Source organism: Paroedura picta, chromosome 8, assembly GCF_049243985.1.
Source record: "Paroedura picta isolate Pp20150507F chromosome 8, Ppicta_v3.0, whole genome shotgun sequence".
Taxonomy (NCBI): domain Eukaryota; kingdom Metazoa; phylum Chordata; class Lepidosauria; order Squamata; family Gekkonidae; genus Paroedura; species Paroedura picta.
The window spans coordinates 95,153,645-95,172,119 of NC_135376.1; the positions used below are offsets into that span (position 1 = coordinate 95,153,645).

General features: G+C 46.0%; 1 protein-coding gene across 4 annotated transcripts in view; it reads right to left on the reverse strand.

Moving 5' to 3' along the window:
* Positions 1-18,475, reverse strand: part of LOC143843979 (heparan-alpha-glucosaminide N-acetyltransferase-like) — a 271,359-nt gene that overhangs the window by 5,229 nt on the left and 247,655 nt on the right. For 2 of the 4 annotated variants that reach the window (XM_077350869.1, XM_077350873.1), the window contains 2 exons: positions 11,987-12,057; positions 4,805-4,917 (listed from right to left, as the gene is read on the reverse strand). In XM_077350869.1, the coding sequence (XP_077206984.1) occupies positions 4,805-4,917; positions 11,987-12,057 (184 nt within the window). Of the gene's footprint in view, positions 1-4,804; positions 4,918-11,706; positions 11,880-11,986; positions 12,058-18,475 lie in introns of those variants that run through there. The other 2 variants (XM_077350871.1, XM_077350872.1) reach the window with 2 other exon arrangements.

An 18,475-nucleotide genomic window follows, 5' to 3' on the forward strand; every position in this document is an offset into this window, starting at 1 on the left:
CAGTCTTGGGATACAATCCCCAAAATGACAGAATGATCTCAGTTCGAATCCAAGGCAAACCATTCAACATCACAGTGATCCAGGTCTATGCCCCAACCACTGCTGCTGAAGAGGATGAAGTTGATCAGTTCTATGAAGCCCTACAACACCTTCTAGAAGCAACGCCAAAAAATGATGTGCTTATCATCATGGGGGATTGGAATGCTAAAGTAGGAAGCCAAAAGATAACTGGGATAACAGGCAAGTTTGGCCTTGGAGTACAAAATGAAGCAGGGCACAGGCTGGTAGAATTTTGTCAAGAGAATACAATGGTCATAGCAAACACTCTTTTCCAACAACCCAAGAGACGACTCTACACATGGACATCACCAGACGGTCAATACAGAAATCAGATTGACTATGTGCTCTGCAGCCAAAGATGGAAAAGTTCTATCCAGTCAATAAAAACAAGACCAGGAGCTGATTGTGGTTCAGATCATGAGCTTCTTGTTGCAAAATTTAGGCTTAAATTGAAGAAAGTAGGGAAAAGCACTAGGCCACTCAGGTATGAACTAAATCATATCCCCGACGAATACACAGTAGAGGTGACAAATAGATTTAAGGAATTAGATCTGATAGGCAGAGTACCTGAAGAACTATGGACGGAGGTTCGCAACATTGTACAAGAGGTAGCAACTAAAACCATCCCAAAGAAAAAGAAATGCAAGAAATCAAAATGGCTGTCTGAGGAAGCTTTACAAATAGCTAAGGAGAGAAGGGAAGTGAAAGGCAAGGGAGAAAGAGAAAGATACACCCAATTGAATGCAAAATTCCAGAGAAAAGCTAGAAGAGATAAGAATGCCTTCTTAAATGAACAGTGCAAACAAATAGAAGAAAACAATAGAATGGGGAGGACCAGAGATCTTTTCAAGAACATTGGAGATATGAAGAGAACGTTTCATGCAAAGTTGGGTATGATAAGGGACCAAAATGGTAGGGACCTCACAGAAGCAGAAGAGATTAAACAAAGGTGGCAAAATTATACAGAACAACTATACAAGAGCGAGCTTAACATCCCTGATGACCACAGTAGGGTAGTTACTGACCTGGAGCCAGACATCCTGGAATGTGAAGTCAAATGGGCCTTAGGAAGTCTGAGCAACAATAAAGCTAGTGGTGGTGACAGCATTCCAGTTGAACTATTCAAAATCTTAAAAGACGATGCAGTAAAAGTGCTACACTCAATATGCCAGCAAATTTGGAAAACTCAACAATGGCCACAGGATTGGAAAAGGTTAGTTTACATTCCAATCCCAAAGAAGGGCAATGCCAAAGAATGTTCAAACTACCGCACCATTGCACTAATTTCTCATGCTAGCAAAGTTATGCTCAAAATCCTACAAGCTAGGCTCCAGCAATATGTGGACCGAGAACTTCCAGAAGTACAGGCAGGATTTCGAAGAGGCAGAGGAACTAGAGATCAAATTGCCAACATACGCTGGATCATGGAGAAAGCTAGGGAGTACCAGAAGAACGTCTACTTCTGCTTCATTGACTATGCTAAAGCCTTTGATTGTGTGGAGCACAACAAATTGTGGCAAGTTCTTAAAGAGATGGGAATACCAGAGCATCTTATTTGTCTCTTGAGAAATTTATATGCAGGTCAAGAAGCAACAGTGAGAACTGAACATGGAATCACTGACTGGTTCAAAATTGAGAAAGGAGTTCGGCAAGGCTGTATACTGTCGCCTTGCCTATTTAACTTGTATGCAGAGCACATCATGAGAAATGCGGGATTAGAGGAGTCACAAATTGGGATCAAGATTGCAGGGAGAAATATCAACAACCTCAGATATGCAGATGATACCACTCTAATGGCAGAAAGTGAAGAGGAACTAAAGAGCCTGTTGATGCGGGTGAAGGAGAAGAGTGCAAAAGTTGGCTTGAAACTCAACATCAAGAAAACAAAGATCATGGCATCCGGCCCTCTCAATTCATGGCAAATAGATGGGGAAGAAATGGAGATAGTGACAGATTTTATTTTCCTGGGCTCCAAGATCACTGCAGATGGGGACTGCAGCAAAGAAATTAAAAGACGCTTGCTCCTGGGGAGGAAAGCTATGGCAAATCTAGACAGCATCCTAAAAAGCAGAGACATCAACCTGCCAACAAAAGTGCGTTTAGTCAAGGCTATGGTATTCCCAGTTGCAATGTATGGCTACGAAAGTTGGACCATAAGGAAGGCCGAGCGTCAAAGAATTGAGGCTTTTGAACTCTGGTGCTGGAGAAGACTCTTGCGAGTCCCTTGGACTGCAAGGCGAACAAACCGGTCAGTCCTAGAGGAGATCAACCCTGATTGCTCTTTAGAAGGCCAGATCCTGAAGATGAAACTCAAATACTTTGGCCACCTCATGAGAAGGAAGGACTCCCTGGAGAAGAGCCTAATGCTGGGAGCGATCGAGGGCAAAAGAAGAAGGGGACGACAGAGAATGAGGTGGCTGGATGGAGTCACTGAAGCAGTAGGTGCAAACTTAAATGGACTCCGGGGAATGGTAGAGGACAGGAAGGCCTGGAGGATCATTGTCCATGGGGTCGCGATGGGTCGGACACGACTTCGCACATAACAACAACAACAGGATTTGGAAAATGTGGGCTTAGGGAGAGTAGAACTTGAATCTATGCCCAGGGAGATGAATTTCTGAGGAAGATTTCTTCTGTATTGTGGTGACATTACTTGATGGACCAAAGGTCTCATTCAGTAGAAATCAGGTCTGTGGGACTAAAGAGAACTTCCACATTCAGAGAGATGGTCAACCTCAGAATCCCAGTGCCAGGAGGCAACATCAGGAGAAGGCCTTGGCCTCCGTGCTTTGTTGTTGGCTCTCCAGAGGAACTGCTTGGCAACTGTGAGGCAGGATGCTGAATTAGAAGAACCACTGGTCTGATCCAGCAGGGATCTTCTGGTGTTCTTATTCATGCTCTGCCCTACCCTATGTTCTAAGTTTTGATGGGCCCCAGGCAGACATCAGGCCGCACCCACACCTGCCTGCCTGCAACCTGCCAGTGCATCTCTGTCTCACTGCCCATGCTCAGTTGCCGGACCTACCTGCTCACCTTTCCTTGACAGTGCTGGCTGCTGTTTGCAGCTGGACAGGGCTGCTGCCCTGGCCACCAAGAGAGCTACCCCTGTGCACTAGCTGTTGTCTATCCTTAATGCCACTGGGCCACTTGAAACATGGGTACAGACAGATGCATGAGTTGGCAGGGGGGCCCACCAGCCTGATCCCTGGCATTGGCCCCACCTCAGGGTATGCTGACACCAGTCCTGAGACCATGCAGCATTATGGGAACTCAGCTCAGCAGGAGTATAGTGGCTCAGAGAGACCTGAGTTATGACCCGTTGTAGCCATTAGCCATTTTGTGCTGCAGCACTGTAAATTACAAACCAATATTCCTGAACAAACACATAATTAAGTAGGGATTGTCAAGTGGCTCCGGAGGAAGTCTGAAGACTGAGCTCGGTCCAGAATGATTTATCCGGGCTGCAGTCAGGTAGGCCGTCTCCTGTCAAAGCCAGATCAGCTGTTCATGTCGATAAGCGATTCATGAATCACGGAGCAGACTTTCCGATGCACAAGGACTGACGTGGCACAAGTCTCAGACCAGGAATGGAGGGTCTTTTTGCACTGATCATTATTCACTCACTTATTAGCCATTTTTCAGTTATCCTTGCAAAGCAGGCAAAACAACCTGCAGCCACCTATTCAAGTCTAATAAGTTATCAACAAAGTGATATAAAATAGATCCACAATAAATCATCATGCACCCAATTGTCACAAATATAATGGAACATGCTCCTTTGTGCTTTCGGTGTTGTGTGTTTAGATGTTTTTTATGATTTTTTAAAAAACAATATTTTAAATGCTACTTTTGTTTTCAATTCCTCCCCCCCCCCAATGTTTGCCACCTTGGAAACCCTATTTGGGTAGGATGGTGAATCAAAGCATTTTACATAATAAATAATGAAAAGCCAAAACAAGACCTCTAGCCTGGAAATCCCCTTGAAAGAAGAAACAGTAACAATAATCTACTCCCTTCACTTCCAGCTTCCTGCTCCTGGTTGGGAAACACTGGAGATTTTGAGGTAGAGCCTGAGGAGGGCAGGGTTTAGGAAAGGGAAGGACCTCAGCAGGGTACCATGCTGTAGAATCCACCTTCTGAAGGGGCCATCTCCTCCAGGCAAATGGATCTGTCACCTGGAGATCAGTTATAATCCCAGGAAATCTCCAGACACCACCTGGAGATGAGCCACCTTAACTGGAAGGGAGATCACAGGGGGTGGGTGGGTATCAGGATGCAAAAGCAGCAGAATATTTTAGACCCTGGCTGAGACCAAGTGAGGAAGAAAAAGACTTTGCTCTGAATTGCTTGGAGCTCTTGGGAGAGGCACAAGATCTCTCTCTCTCTCTTGTGGGATTCAATGTGGAGAGGTGGATCTGCTATTCTGTCAAGTGCAGTATTTGCTCTGTGGCAGAATACATAAGCAGAGCATGGAAGGAAGCAACACACCAAAGGCAACTGGTGCTGCCCCTCCAAAAGACATTAGCCTATGGAAGCAACTTCAGCTTGGGACATTCCTGGCAAAATCTCCAAATATTTTGCAACCCGGAGCTGGCAACCTGAGAGGTTGCCAGTGGGGTTGGGCCAGTGAGCACCATTCTACCTCCCACATACACAGTTGTACATAGACTGGCTTTCACTGCAAAATCTACACTGTTAGTGTTCTGGTCCAGGGCTACGTGCGGTGACAGTAGTGCAATCTTACCTGGGAAAATGAAAGGTTGGCCTCCCCACCAGTTCTTCACATCAATGACATAGAACATGATGCCCAGCAAGACAAAGGAGAAGCTGCTCAGCGTTGTGACATAGGACAGAGACCTAATAAATACAGAAAGCAGCAAGAGGTGTCAGCTCAGGGCCTTGGACCAGCCTGACAGTTGAAACCCAGGGAGCCAGGGGAGAAGTCAGGAGAAGATAAAGCAAAAGGAAGTATCTAATAACAACCTGGAATGGTAGACTGGAGCCTGATCTTATCAGAAGTGGATTGGAGACCACCAAGGAAGTCTCTGCAGAGGCTGGCAACGGCAAACCATCCCTGTAAGTCTTTTGCCCATCTCTCTCTCTCTCTCTCTCTCTCTCTCTCTCTCTCTCTCTCTCTCTCTCTCACACACACACACACTTTTTCCCCGAAAGGGGAGAAACCGCTACCCATAAAAAATGAAAAAAATCTATTTCAAAATCTATTTAGAAAAGCACACGAGCTGTGACCTTGCACTGAGTGAGCCAACGTGGTTACTACCCTCCAGGAGGCATCTTGAAATCTCTTGCCATTACAATTGATCTCTAGATAACCAAGATCAGTTCTCCTGGAGAAAATGGTTGTTTTGGAGCATGGACTGCATGGCATTATGCCCCTCTGAAGCTCCTCCCCTCCCCAAACCCCACCCACCCCAGGCTCCACGTCCAAAATCTCCAGGTATTTCCCTGGCAACCTGGCAAACCTATTACAGAGGAACTGGTAACTTCAGCTCTTTGTTTTATGGGTGGCTTCATACAAGAAAGAAAGAAGCATGCATTATATCTGAAGAATAATATTTATTTCCCTTCAGAAAATAATTTGGAACATCCTGCTAGCAGCTATAATAGATGTCATTCATAAGGCTTTCAAGCGTTTGGATTTGTGGCTGGCTTTTCAACAACAGCATTCAATTCTTCTGTGTAACTTCCCCATTCAGCTTTGCTTACGACTGGCCATTGGATCCTCTTGCTCCTGATGTATATATTTCTTCTAAGTCACTGCATGCATTTTTCCTAATAGACTTTTCACACATTTATAATGGGTTTTTTTTCCCTATGCAACTGTATGTTTCCCAAAATAGATTTTTATGCGTTTTCATTGTCTGTGGGTAGTTGGTAGGGTTGCCAGCTCTGGGTTGGGAAATAGCTAGAGATTTTGAAGGTGGAGCCTAAGGAAAGTGGAACTTGGGGAGGGGGGGCTCCATAGGGTCTTATGCAGGCTTTCTCAACCAGGGTCTCATGAAAGCCTGGAGTTTTTTGATGGCCCTGGAAGGGTTTCCCAAATGGGTGGGAGTGAATTAATTTTTAATATTTCAATTTACGCATTTATCAGGCGACATGACCATATATGGTCAGATCAACCCACACCCCCTCCTAATATGGCCATTGATAGCCCTGGAGGGGGTGGGAAGGGGTGGGGCCCTGGTGGGGCTCTACTTCTACTTCCCAGCCATATTCCCAGCCATAAGTAGAAGCTCTACTTCTACTTCCCAGCCATATTCTACACTAGCAAACCCCAACCTGTGGGCCGCGGACCACATGTGGTCCTTCGACTAATTGGAGGTGGGCTGCGAAGGACGCCTTCCCCTCCCCCGGCCCTTTACTTCAACCCCCCCCCCCCCCCGGCCCTTTACAACACACTTCAGGTATCGTCGTCTCCCATCACTCCCAGACGGGACTATCTCGTTGCAGAGAAACAAGCTCAGGGTTCCCATTGATTTGTCATTGTCATGAGTTAAAATTTCCATGAAAATAAAATGTTCCTTATGTTCCTTGTTGTGGCGTGTCTGTAATGATTGGGGAAGGCACTGGCAAACCACCCCATATTGTCTGCCATGAAAACACTAGAGGACATCACCCCAAGGGTCAGACATGACTCGGTGCTTGCACAGGGGATACCTTTACCTTTACCTTTTTATGACCATATATGGCCATGTCCATTTACCCTCCCCTTTCAAAATGGGAATTGTAGTCCATGGTTCTATCTAGTGAACTATTTTAAGGTGCCTTTTATTATATCACATATGTCAGCGTCCCTCAGCCAAAGACTACCCCCCCTCAGTAAAATTGTCAAGCAATGACCAGTCCCCGGTGATAAAGTGGCTGGGGACCACTGCCCTAAGGCATCCTGTTCTTCAGGTCCAGGTAGAATTCTAAGGCAGTGAAAACGAGGCAGGAACACTACGGAAAGCAAGAAGGCAACATCACAGGCGTCACTTCAGGACACTACAGAGGAGTGGCAGAGGTTCCTCATAAGGAGGTCACAGAGCAAAAGAGGAAAGCGTTACCGGAATGGTTCATGCTCTTCCTCAGCTCCAGACAACAAGCCTGCACATTTGCATAGTGTAAAGCTCACAAAGTAGCTGGGTATTGATTTTTCCCTTCTCCTTTAAAACTGTCAAGTGCTTCATCCAATATCACTCTGCTATGCACCATAAAAAGGGCTGGAGATAATGGGCAGGCTCAGGTGTTCAAAACTAGTTAACTCGCCATTAAGAGTCAAGGCATTTTCTCCGGCTTTCTGGAAAACATGAAAGAGGTGGTGTTCCTTCAAGTGCAATCCCCATGTGCTTGTTTCAAAGGAACGCTCACATAATATGGGAGCAAAGAGCTCTGCTGTAAGAGACACTAACACTAAACCAACACTGTCCAGACATGTGCAAAAAATAAAAAAAACTGACCATTTTAGATATCAGATTCCCAAGCACCTGAAGCTCCCCTCCTTGGCTTAGATTTTGCGAATTCTGATTCAGTGCCATTCAAGTCAACGGTGCCATTCAAATCAATGGGAAAATGTCCCTTTTGTCTATTCCATGGCTGGAAGTGGGGGTGGAGTTGAAGTAGAGGCACCACATTTGTTGCATTGCTGTGGGAGCCTCTCCTCAAAAGAACACCCAAATTTCAAAAATATTGGACCAGGGGATTCAATTCTATAGGCACCCGGAGAGGGCACCCCCATCTGACCTCCGTTGCTTCCAAGGGCAAGAAATACAGATACTCCATTCTTGTCTTTCCATTGGAAACAATGGAGGTTGGATAGGGCACCCTCTTTGGGTGCTTGTAGAATTAGATCCCCTGGTCCAATCTTTTTGAGACTTGGGAGTTCTTTTGAAGAGAGGCTCCCACAAATGCACTGTATATTTGTGTCTGTATCTCAACCCCATGTCCCCCTGAGATCATGGAACAGACGGAAAAGGAAAAATTTGGTCCCTTTAAATGGCTCAATCTCTACATGGCCAGATTGCCATGATTTAATGATTCAGCCAAGGCTGATTCAGGCAGTTTAACTTCAGGGGAAGGTCTATATGGACTGGATTTAATTCCCTGCTCCTCCACAGGCAGCCAGCTGGGTGATGTTGGGCTTACCACAGCAGTGATAAAGCTGTTCTGACCGAGCAGTAATCTCAGGGCTCCCTCAGCCTCACCAACCCCACAGAGTGTCTGTTGTGGGGAGAGGAAAGAGAAGGGGACTGTAAGCCACTTTTGAGATTCCTTCGAGTAGAGAAAAGTGGCATATAAGAACCAACTCTTCTTCTTCAGTAATATCAGGGCTCCCTCAGCCTCACCTCCCTCACAGGGTGTCTGTTGTGGGGAGAGGAAAGGAAGGCGATTGTAGGCCACTTTAAGACTCCTTCTGGAAAAGCAGCATATAAGAACCAACTCTTCTTTTTCTTAGCTGGAGATGGGGCCTTCTGCGGGCCTTCTGCATGCCAAGCAGTCGCTCTTCCACCAAACCGCTGTCCCTCTCCTGCCCTTGAATGCCATTATTCTCCCAACTGCCCGTTGTGCAGATCAGTGAAATCAAGTTGTAATTTATACGGCCAGCTGGTACTGAAGAAAGCAGGCAGGGCTTTTTTGCATGCCCGTCATTCGTTTACACTTCATTATTCTCATCTGCAAAGTGGGGAGTCAGATGGGACACCGGCCCTCTCGATACTTCCTTTGAAACGCCAAGTCTGTTGGGTCTGTAGTTCTGCCGAGGACCAAGCCTGAGGTTCAGGGAAGGATCGTAAGCCCGCACCAGCAGGCGTCTAGATCCCGTCTGCCGGATCCAGTCAGTTTTATGTGAAACTGACCAATAGTGTGCAGTGGCGGGAAGATCTATTGTGGGTTGGTTGTGGGGTACTGTAAGCCGCTTTGAGACTCCTTCGGGTAGAGAAAAGCGACATATAAGAACCGACTCTTCCTCCTCCTCTTCTTCTAATATATTTTAAAAATTTGTTAAACATTTATTGGGTGATATGACCATATATAGTCATTTTGACCCACTCACCCCTGGCCAAATGGTCAATGATGGGCCTGGTGGGAAGGGGAGGGGCCCTGGGTGGATGTGTCCACAGCTACACTTCCCAGCCATATACTGTACAATTATACGCCACTTTGGGGGGGGTTTAAAGCCTGAAGAATGCTTCAAGGGTGTCTCATGTAAAAAAAATGGAAAAATACTTAGGCTTAGGCTGGGGAATGTGGAGGAAATGAGGTGACTGATTGGTTTGGGCAGAAGAGAGTACCCGTCTGATGGGACGGGCAACTGGGAAGCTGCACATGGAACACAGGAAATAGAGGTAGATAAGGAGAAGTTATGGGGTCTGTCTCCTTCTCCACAACTCTTTGCAGGTCTCTTATCTCGCAGTTAATGTAATTATTACAGCACTTTTTCCTCTGCTCTCAAGAATTTCAAAGGACTTGCATGTTCCATTTGGAGTTGAGAACGACGTTTGATCAGCTACCAGGTTTTATGTTTTCAATTAGAAGTTTCCTTTAAAAAAAATGCTTCTTCCCAGAAGTGCAAAAGTGCAATCTGCCACCAGGTCTGCCTGTCTTGGTCAGATGTTCTTTTGAAAGAGGTATTATTCCACAGAGTGTGTTTGTGAAGTTTACATTGGACAGACAACGTATGTACAGGCTGAAATCGGGAACTGAGGGCCCAGCTAACATATGTTGCATGTGGATGCTTATCTGTAAAAACCCCATGGCTGTTTTTTTCTTGAAGCCAAGGAACTTCAGGAGAAGAATTTGCAGTGGCACATGCCTTTCTTAGTACCACATCCACTCCTGTATTTGCCTGTTCATTTAGTGAGGCAGCTTTCTTTACAAGTTCACATGTTCTTGCCAGTTTACTTGATCTACTAGCTTCAAAGCCCGTTCCTAAGAAGGGGCCTTGAAAGGGTACCCTCCTCTGGCCCCCGGCCAGGCAGCTTAAGGTGGCTTTGGGCCGCAGCTCACAGCCAGATCAAGTGGGGCGGGCGGGCAAGGGCTGGGCAGCTCGTTAGCAGGGCCGGGACAGAGCTCCTTAGTAGGGAGTCAGCAGGGCCAACAGGCCCTCATAAGCAGGCCCAGCCTAGCAGGCCAAGAGGCCCTCATTAGCAGGCCCTCCACCACGACTCTTTGCCCAGGGCCCTCTTTCCTTACCTGCTACTGGCTCCAGGCACTGAGGCATCTGGGAGCAAAGAGGCTAGAGTCCAGGGACGGAGGGCGGGAGCTGCAGGGGCAGGGCCAATCAGGGCAAAGCTGGCTGCACCTTGATTGGCCCTATTCCAACTTGGAAAGCTGGACATGTTCCACCTCCTAGGCTGTTTCACAAATATATAGAGGAACAACAATGGATAAGGATTTCTTTGATTCTATTATATGATGTTTTTGAATCAGGCTGCCCCCAATGAACAATGCAGTAATTTTTTCACAAGGCTTTCTTCCTTGTTATCTCCCTGTTCCAGCCTCAAGTAGCTGGAGTAATAGTTTTGGACTGTTGTGAAGACTAGCACCACTTTTCACGGATTTTTAAGCATAGGAACGCAGTTAATGTTTTTTTGCACCTTTGCATGTGAAAGATTTTATTTGGGGGACGGGATCATGGGCAGCCTTACAGGTCTGCTGGCTTTGCTGTAATTCAGTTTCAGCATGACAATGCCTTGCACCTACAATAAAGAGATTCCTTTTGCACCAGAGTGTCTGTTTATTGGAAATTCGATGCAGCTTTGACACAGGTTTGATCAGCTGGCAGGGGAAGGAGGTATACTTACTGGGAGCAGAGAGAAACGTCTGGCATTTCTGCCATGAGATCCAGCAGTGCCATAAGCATGCTGGAGGGAGCAACGTTAAGGTTTGGGGGCAAAGGTCTATGGTAGATTCTATCAGAGTTTTTGCCCCCAAACCAGAGTATTGCCCCAATGTCTCTGACATCACAGAAATAACAGGTATTCCTCCCTTGCGGGGAGGGGGGTAGTTCCTCCAGCAGCTGAGAGCGAGACCCCCACCTGCACTGGGGGTCTCACATCCCTAGTTTGCATACAGCCAATGTATGGGACCACAAGGATGTTTCACGTGCCCATCTTCGTTACCTGTTAGCCATGCAACTGAGAAAGAGAAGTAAAAGAAATGTTGCAGTGAGTGGTACAGAAATGAGCATTGTGCCAATGTGGAATCAAGGAAGAGGGAGATTAAAAATGGAAATAAATTTAATTTCATGCAAAGGTTCTGCACTGGTGCTCTGCTCTGCTCTCCATTCTGACCACAGAAAACAGCAACATTCATGTGCTTCCAAACCCCACTCCTTGGATGGATCACCTCTGCACACGGCACCTTTCACTGGAGCTCAGCTTTACATTCTAGGGTTGCCAGTTTCCAGGTGGGAGTCCCCAGGCTTTCCCTGTGAATTGCCACAGGAGGATTATATTCCCTTTATGGCTTCTGGCTCAATTTACAAGGTCTTGTACTTGTTTTGAAAAAAGCTAGAACATTTTAGTGTTAATTAGTACATGGATCATATATTGTAATTATATTTTATTATGCCATTTATTTGTAAAAATATATTGTGAATTTAACAGAAATTGACTGTATCTTTTGTGCCTTTACACTGGATTAATCACTTATCTTGTATATTTCCTTTTGCTCTGTTAACTGGTGTGTGTGTGTGTGTGTGTGTGTAGAGTTTTCCTGGTATTGGTCTGTGTGGCTTACCAGCCTTGCATCATGCTACCAAAACATATGCCCAGCGGTGGTACGGTCCTTGACAGGCATCAGTTGGCACCAGGATGCTGAAGCTTAAAAGAAACAACTGTGAAACAGCAACCATTGCAAAGGGACCTATGCCCATTTTCCTAGGGATTTGTACAAATAAAACTTCTCAGGGAGATATGAAAGCACTTACCAGAGATTCTTATTGATGGGAATGATTCCTTTGTTTTGGGTGAAATTGGATAGGATAGCAGAGACAATCCCCTTAAGGAAAAGAAAATTCAGAGAAGAGGTCAATAATGAGCGATAAGGGAGGATGTATCTACCTCAGAAATCACAAGGAAGGAAGGAGAAGAAGAGAGTGGAGTGGATTCTGTGCCAAGCTCTAAGTGTTTCCATTGATTAACTAATCAAAAGATGCTCTGCCAAACAGAGAGAGAAGCCCAACTATACAGGATTGGAAAATATGGCTCTTTTAGTTTCAGTTCTACTAAAATAAAGGCTTTTCCAGAAGTTATATTAGCTTGAGTCCAAGAACCATGGCAATATGAGAGTCCACTAGACATAATTTTGTACAGTTCTGGAGAATGCTGCAAAGACATTCACATCTGAAGCTGCCAGAATTACACCCAAAATATCAGAGAGGAGGTGGTGGTATGCCATTTTTTTTGGCTATGATAGGTTATATGAAAACTGAACTCCTGTGGTTGCCACTGGGGGCTCCTGGACCAAAACTGAATGGTGATTTCCATATGAGAATTTATTTGTAGCAACTTGGGACTAGGCATGTGTGCAGGAAAAATAATTGGACTGTTTTTGGATCTGGCCACTTGAATCACCCTTCACTGGTTTGGATTTTTCTCCCCTTTAGTACAAGGCCACCACATATGATAAAGCATCCCTGGTAGTCATTCACATTTGTCTGAAACATTTTAATACATTTTGCCCAATCTATTTAGCATCATATACCATCTATACATCATCTTGTAAAATTATCTTTGAGATTGGAACATAAGGTAAATTTATTCCTTTTTGACCACATTCTTTTGCATTTTTCAATTAGTATATTATAGCCAAAATTCCTGTGCTACTTTATTACATATTCTTTTGCATCTCCTCTGTGTCATATTTCAGTTTTGTACATTTTTGCAATAACATCATTTGTACATAGTTCTTTCCCAAACACAGATCTAGAATCATATATTTTCATATCAATTTTAAATCATTGACAGTTACAACTTTCTTTCCTTAAACTTACTCTAGATTTCATTTTACACTCCTCTTTGGAGAACACCAAATATCACAAGTTAGCCCTTGTCTGTCACTGACATTTCTCTTCTATAAAAAGCTTCTTGTGTTGAAATCCACATTGGTGTCTTTTCACAAAACCTGCTCTTGTACTTATTCCAAATCCTCAACAGTGCATGTCTAATATTATACTTTAAAAAATCAACAGTCACTTTGGCTTTATCATACCAGAGATGCCCTTCTCTTATGTTCTAATAAAGGTCTTGGTCTCTCTGCCCTGTTGTTGGCCCTCCAGAGGAACTGGTTGGCCACTGTGTGGGGCAAGATGCTGGACTCGATGGACCACTGGTCTGACCCAGCAGGGCTCTGGGTCTTTTGAAGGCAGAGGAACAGAGATGTTTTATCCTCTGCCTCTTGGCCAACTGGCGTCCCCAACTGCCTGTTCTGGAACCCAAAGAAGTATACTGGTTGGCAGCAGGGCTTGGGGACCCACCACACCTTTCTTCAGGATCTCAGCCTCAGTGAGCCCATTGGCCTCAGTATCAAGATTGTCTGCTCAGACTGGGAGAGGCTCTCCAGGTCTCATATGGAAGTCTTTCCCATTGCCTACTACCTGATCCTTTTAGCTGGAGATGCCAGAGATCAAACCTGCAAAGCAGATCTTCGACAACTGAACAATGCTCCTAAGCCAAATTAGCCAAATTAACTATCAACTATCACAGAACAGTTTAAGGTTTTTCCATTACTCATCCTTCACCCTCAAATGAATCTCAGTGTCTGCTCAAAAAAAGATGAGAACTGGGTTTTTTATACCCTACTTATACCCTACCTGAAGGAGTCTCAAAGCTCTTTACAAACACTTTTCCCTTCCTCTCCCAACACCCTGTGAGGTAAGTGGGGCTTAGAGAGCTCTGAGAGAACTGCTCTGTGAGAACAACTCTAAAAGAACTGTGACTAGCCCAAGGTCACCCAGTTGGCTGCATGTGGAGGATTGGGGAATCAAACCTGGATCTCTTTAACCAGCACACCACCCCAGCTCAAAAGTTCGGCAGGTTCCTCCATTTTAGTGCAGCTGATGGAGTACAACTTCTTCCCTATTCTGCTGATTATTCTCTTATCTTGTCCACTTCCTGGAGGAAAAAAAGTCCTGTCCCTTCAATAGAGGCTTAATGAAATGTGACTAAGCCGAAAATGTTATTTCCCAACACCATGTGCCAAGCATAACCGGCCCACTGAAACCTCTGAGGAAGAGACAGGACAACTTTTCTATGGGTGAAATCTGGAATTTTGCCCCTGCTGTGGCTCGGACAGACCCCTCGCTTGCACAGACTGCTGACTTGACTTGCTCTGCTCAGGAGTGGACTGTCACAGTGAGGACACATCCTAGGACTGGGAGACTGTAAAGTCTGAATGTCATTTATGGTCTTAATGCATAATGTTATTGTGGCTGTGTTTTATTGAATGAAGCTACCTGGCATGAGCCTTATGGGAAGGGAATAAAGAGAATAAAGATTTATTTAACTGAGTGATGGCTCCAAGGAGACTTTCTGAGAGAAACAGCAGTGATCCAAGAAGGAAGCTCCGCATAAAACAATATATCCCACAGTAGCAGGATGCCCTCTAAGCCTTAGAAGACCTCCTTGTCCCCCTTTCAATGCCAACTTCATTTGGCAGGAGCCCTGGGTCAGTGATCCTCTGTTGAAGTCCCAGGTTCAATTCCCAGCGTCTCCAGCAGAAAAGATCCAGGAGTGTGTGTGTGGTGGTGTCCGAAGCAGCCGTTCCAGGCCGAAGCAGCCAGTGCCATGGTGCTGGCTGCTTCAGCGTGAAACAGCTGCTTCGGACACCACTCTGCACAACCTATGAACAAACCCAGCCAGAGACCCCGGAGAATCACTGCCAGTCAGCGTAGACTGACCTGGATGGACCAAGGATCGGATTCGGAATAAGGCAGCTTCATGTGTTCACGGTTTTCATTGTTAGAAAGACCAGCTTGGCCAGACCAGAATGCCGTTTTGGGTCTCCCAACTAAATCTTGGCTGAGGAATCAAATAGATCTATAGAGCACGGAACAGTTAATCCCGCCATTTGTCACATACCTCCTGATCCGTGCTTTTTTTTAAACCCTCTAAATTAATTAACTAAATCAATGGATGAAATCACCCTATAAATGTGACAGTCTGTCATAAGTGACTGGCGCTATGAGAGCAGCAGTTGAGTCAGAGGGAAGAGAAGTTCTTTATTGGATGCTGTGGCTCTGTTCCCTCAGGCGGGAGAGGGGAGGCGTCCATACGATGGGCCCTTGAAGACTGCCAGTGAGGGGGAGCTCACCACTTCCTGAGACAGCCCATTCCACCGCTGAACGACTCAGACTGTGATTTCCCCCCTGAAATTTAGCCGGCACCATCCTATATGCAGCTTAAGCCCATTCCTGTAGGTCCTCTCCTCTGCTGCCCACAGGAACCTCTCCCTGTCCTCCTCCAAGTGACAAGACCCATCATGTTCCCTCTCAACTGCCTCTTCTCTAATGTCATAGAGTCCACCCTCCAAAGTAGCCATTTTCTCCTGGAGATCAGTTCTGGGAAATCTCCAGGCCCCATCTGGAGGTTGGTAGCCCTACTTGCCAGCCATCTGCCAACAATCGCCTGAAGCAGAGGAAGAGTGGCAGAGGAAGAGTCGGGCCACCCTGGCCTGGCTCTTCCACGACCGTGCCCGATTATAGCATCCTGCGGCAATACCGCATTCCTAAACAAGAACAACAACAAAAGCAATGGAACCTCACTGCCCCAGCTCCCGCGTGGAAGCACAAATCCAGGGCAGACAGGGTGAAACCTGGAAAATGCTTGGATGCGGAAGCAGGAAGAAACAGGACAACCTGCTCTGAAGCAATCACCGGGCCACAGCCCAGCACAATGGTGGCCATGCAGTAAATGTCTTTGAGATTCCTTCGGTAGTAAAAAATGGGATACCAAAAAGACGTTCTTCTCCTTGATGAGCTGCCTATCTTTAACCGCTCCTCGCGGAGCGGAATAAATAAGGCACTAAGGGCCCCAAGGGGGGCCCCTGTCCGGGATGAGGAAGGGTGCCGATAGGCGGGGTTTGCATGGCACCACCATTCCTGCCGGGGCCCGCCACTCTGCTGCTGCTTGCTTGCGCCTTCTTGCCTCCATGGATCCATCCGCCGGGCTCTTCCCGGGCCGCCACCGCTGCCCTTCTTGTGCCCAGTCGTGGGGAGGGGAGAGAGAGGCCCAGCGGCGGCACATACCGCCTTAGGTTCCCGTAATTCTGGTCACTTTAAATAAAAGTGGATCTCCTAGTTCCCCCCAAAGTCTCACGGTCTACTTCCCTATAAAGTTAACCACTTGAAATTCTGGGCCACTTATGCCTTTGATTTCATAGGACCTTCCTGGCAAATTCTGATGTTTATTTGTCAGGCCAAGCTTGAGAAAAGTCACTTCAGTGCCTATGTCTCTCCAGCCAATTAGTTGTTCAGTATTTACAATTTCAGGCTGTAAATATTCTTTATTTGGATCTTCCTGCACTTTCCAGACTCTCAGAATCCTTGCTGGACCCTTATATCTCTTAAATGTTTTTTAATAGAATTTTTAAGACTTTTATCATTATCACTATCATTTATTATATTTCTAAACCACCCTTCCAATATGGCTCAGGGCGGTGCACAAAGTGGGTTAAAATTAACAATAAATCAAAAACAGCAAAAGGTGAAAGATTTATGCGATCTGAAGAGAAACCAGAGTATAAAACAGTATAAACCTCAGCAGTATAAAGCAAATAAAACCTAAGTAATAAAGTAGCATCATTAAGCAATAGCAGCCAACTTTTAATTACTGTTGTTGCTCTTGATGTTGTATTGAATGGTCACCAAACTGTGTGTGTGTATATGCTAGTCTAAGTGACTGGAAATAAACAAAGCTAGGACCTACTTCTTCTTCATGTTCCTCTACACTAAGTTGACCATGAGCTATTGGTAGAGGCCAGGAAAGGAGGTGAAGGCAGAGGATAGATAGGCAGCTGACAAGCATATCCTGGTAGTGCAATTCTCATGGTTGTCCCACCCTTCCAAGCCACTGGCTTCAATGGATTCTGAAGGGCAGAAGTCTTCTGAGAATGGCACTGTGAGTGACAAGTTGGTTGGTGCTCCCTGAGACTCAAGTTGTTAGAACTGCCAGCTCTGGACTGGGGGATTTTGAGGTGATCCCAGGGAAGGTGGGGTTCAGGGAGTGGAGTTATACGGCCTTAAAATCTGCAGAACAGCCATGTTCTCCAGGGGGAACAGGTCTCTGTCATCTGGAGACAAATTGAAATTCCAGGAGATCCCAGGCCCTACCTGGAGGTTGGCAAAGGTAACTTGGTCTAAAGATCAGTGAGCAAAATCTCTCTCCCCGCCCCAATTTCTACCATCCATTGAGAGAAGGAGTTCTGGAGAACCATGAAGCTTGAAAACCATGTTCTACTCCCGGTTAGGTCCTAATAAAACCTTTCTTTTGTGACTTTGCTTCAGCCAGTAACTGCTTTCCGTATTGGCACAAGGAAATATCTCTCCTCGCCTTGCACCTAATGGGTATGACAGGTGTTTAGAATAATGGCTTTTGAACAAATATCCTTTTTCCTGTCTGCTCGGTGGCTTGCCACAGCAAGCGATGGTGATGGGATTAGCATTACATGCACCTCCCGTCACTACAGCGCGCGGGGGGGGGCAGCATCATATTTACAACTGAAGTCACAGCTGTCCCTCACAAAATGAAATTAGGTTTGATTTTGTGTCACGGCAATGTTCATTAGTACCATCCAGCCTTGGAGGGCAAGAGCAGAGAGTTGGTGGCAGGCACATAATTCACGGCAGAGGCTCAATCGGAACGGCCATGTGAAGAACAGGAGGCTTTTCTCCTCCCGGCAAATAACATGTATGCGGAGCACATGTGGGAGAATGTATACGTAACAAACACTATTTCACATTTTGGGAGGAGGCAAAGATATTTCGGTATGTGAGAGGAGAGACAGAGTTACAGCAAGGCTAGAGATATCCATGGACCTGAATCAGTCATTCCCAACCAGAGTAAAACGTAACCCCAAAAGTTACTCCAGAAGCCAGGGGGGTTACTCTAGCTGGGGGTGAGGATTTCATTTTTTGAATACCAGCCTCCAGGTGGTATTAACTAACCTAGGAGGAGAGAGTGGCTTTCTGCTCATCTGTCTGGCCTGCAGTGGCCTTGCTGAATTCACACACAATGGAAAAAGAATGGGAGGGAAGGGCTGAATCCGCTGCACTCCCTCATTGGCCCCTCCCATTCCCCCCTCTCTGAACTTCTTCTCTGGCAGAAGATGGCTGGAGGGAGGCTGTTGCAGGCAAAGGGATTCCGATATTCAAGCAGGAGAGGACCGTCTCCAGGGCCGCAGAGTCCACCCGCCCAAGCAG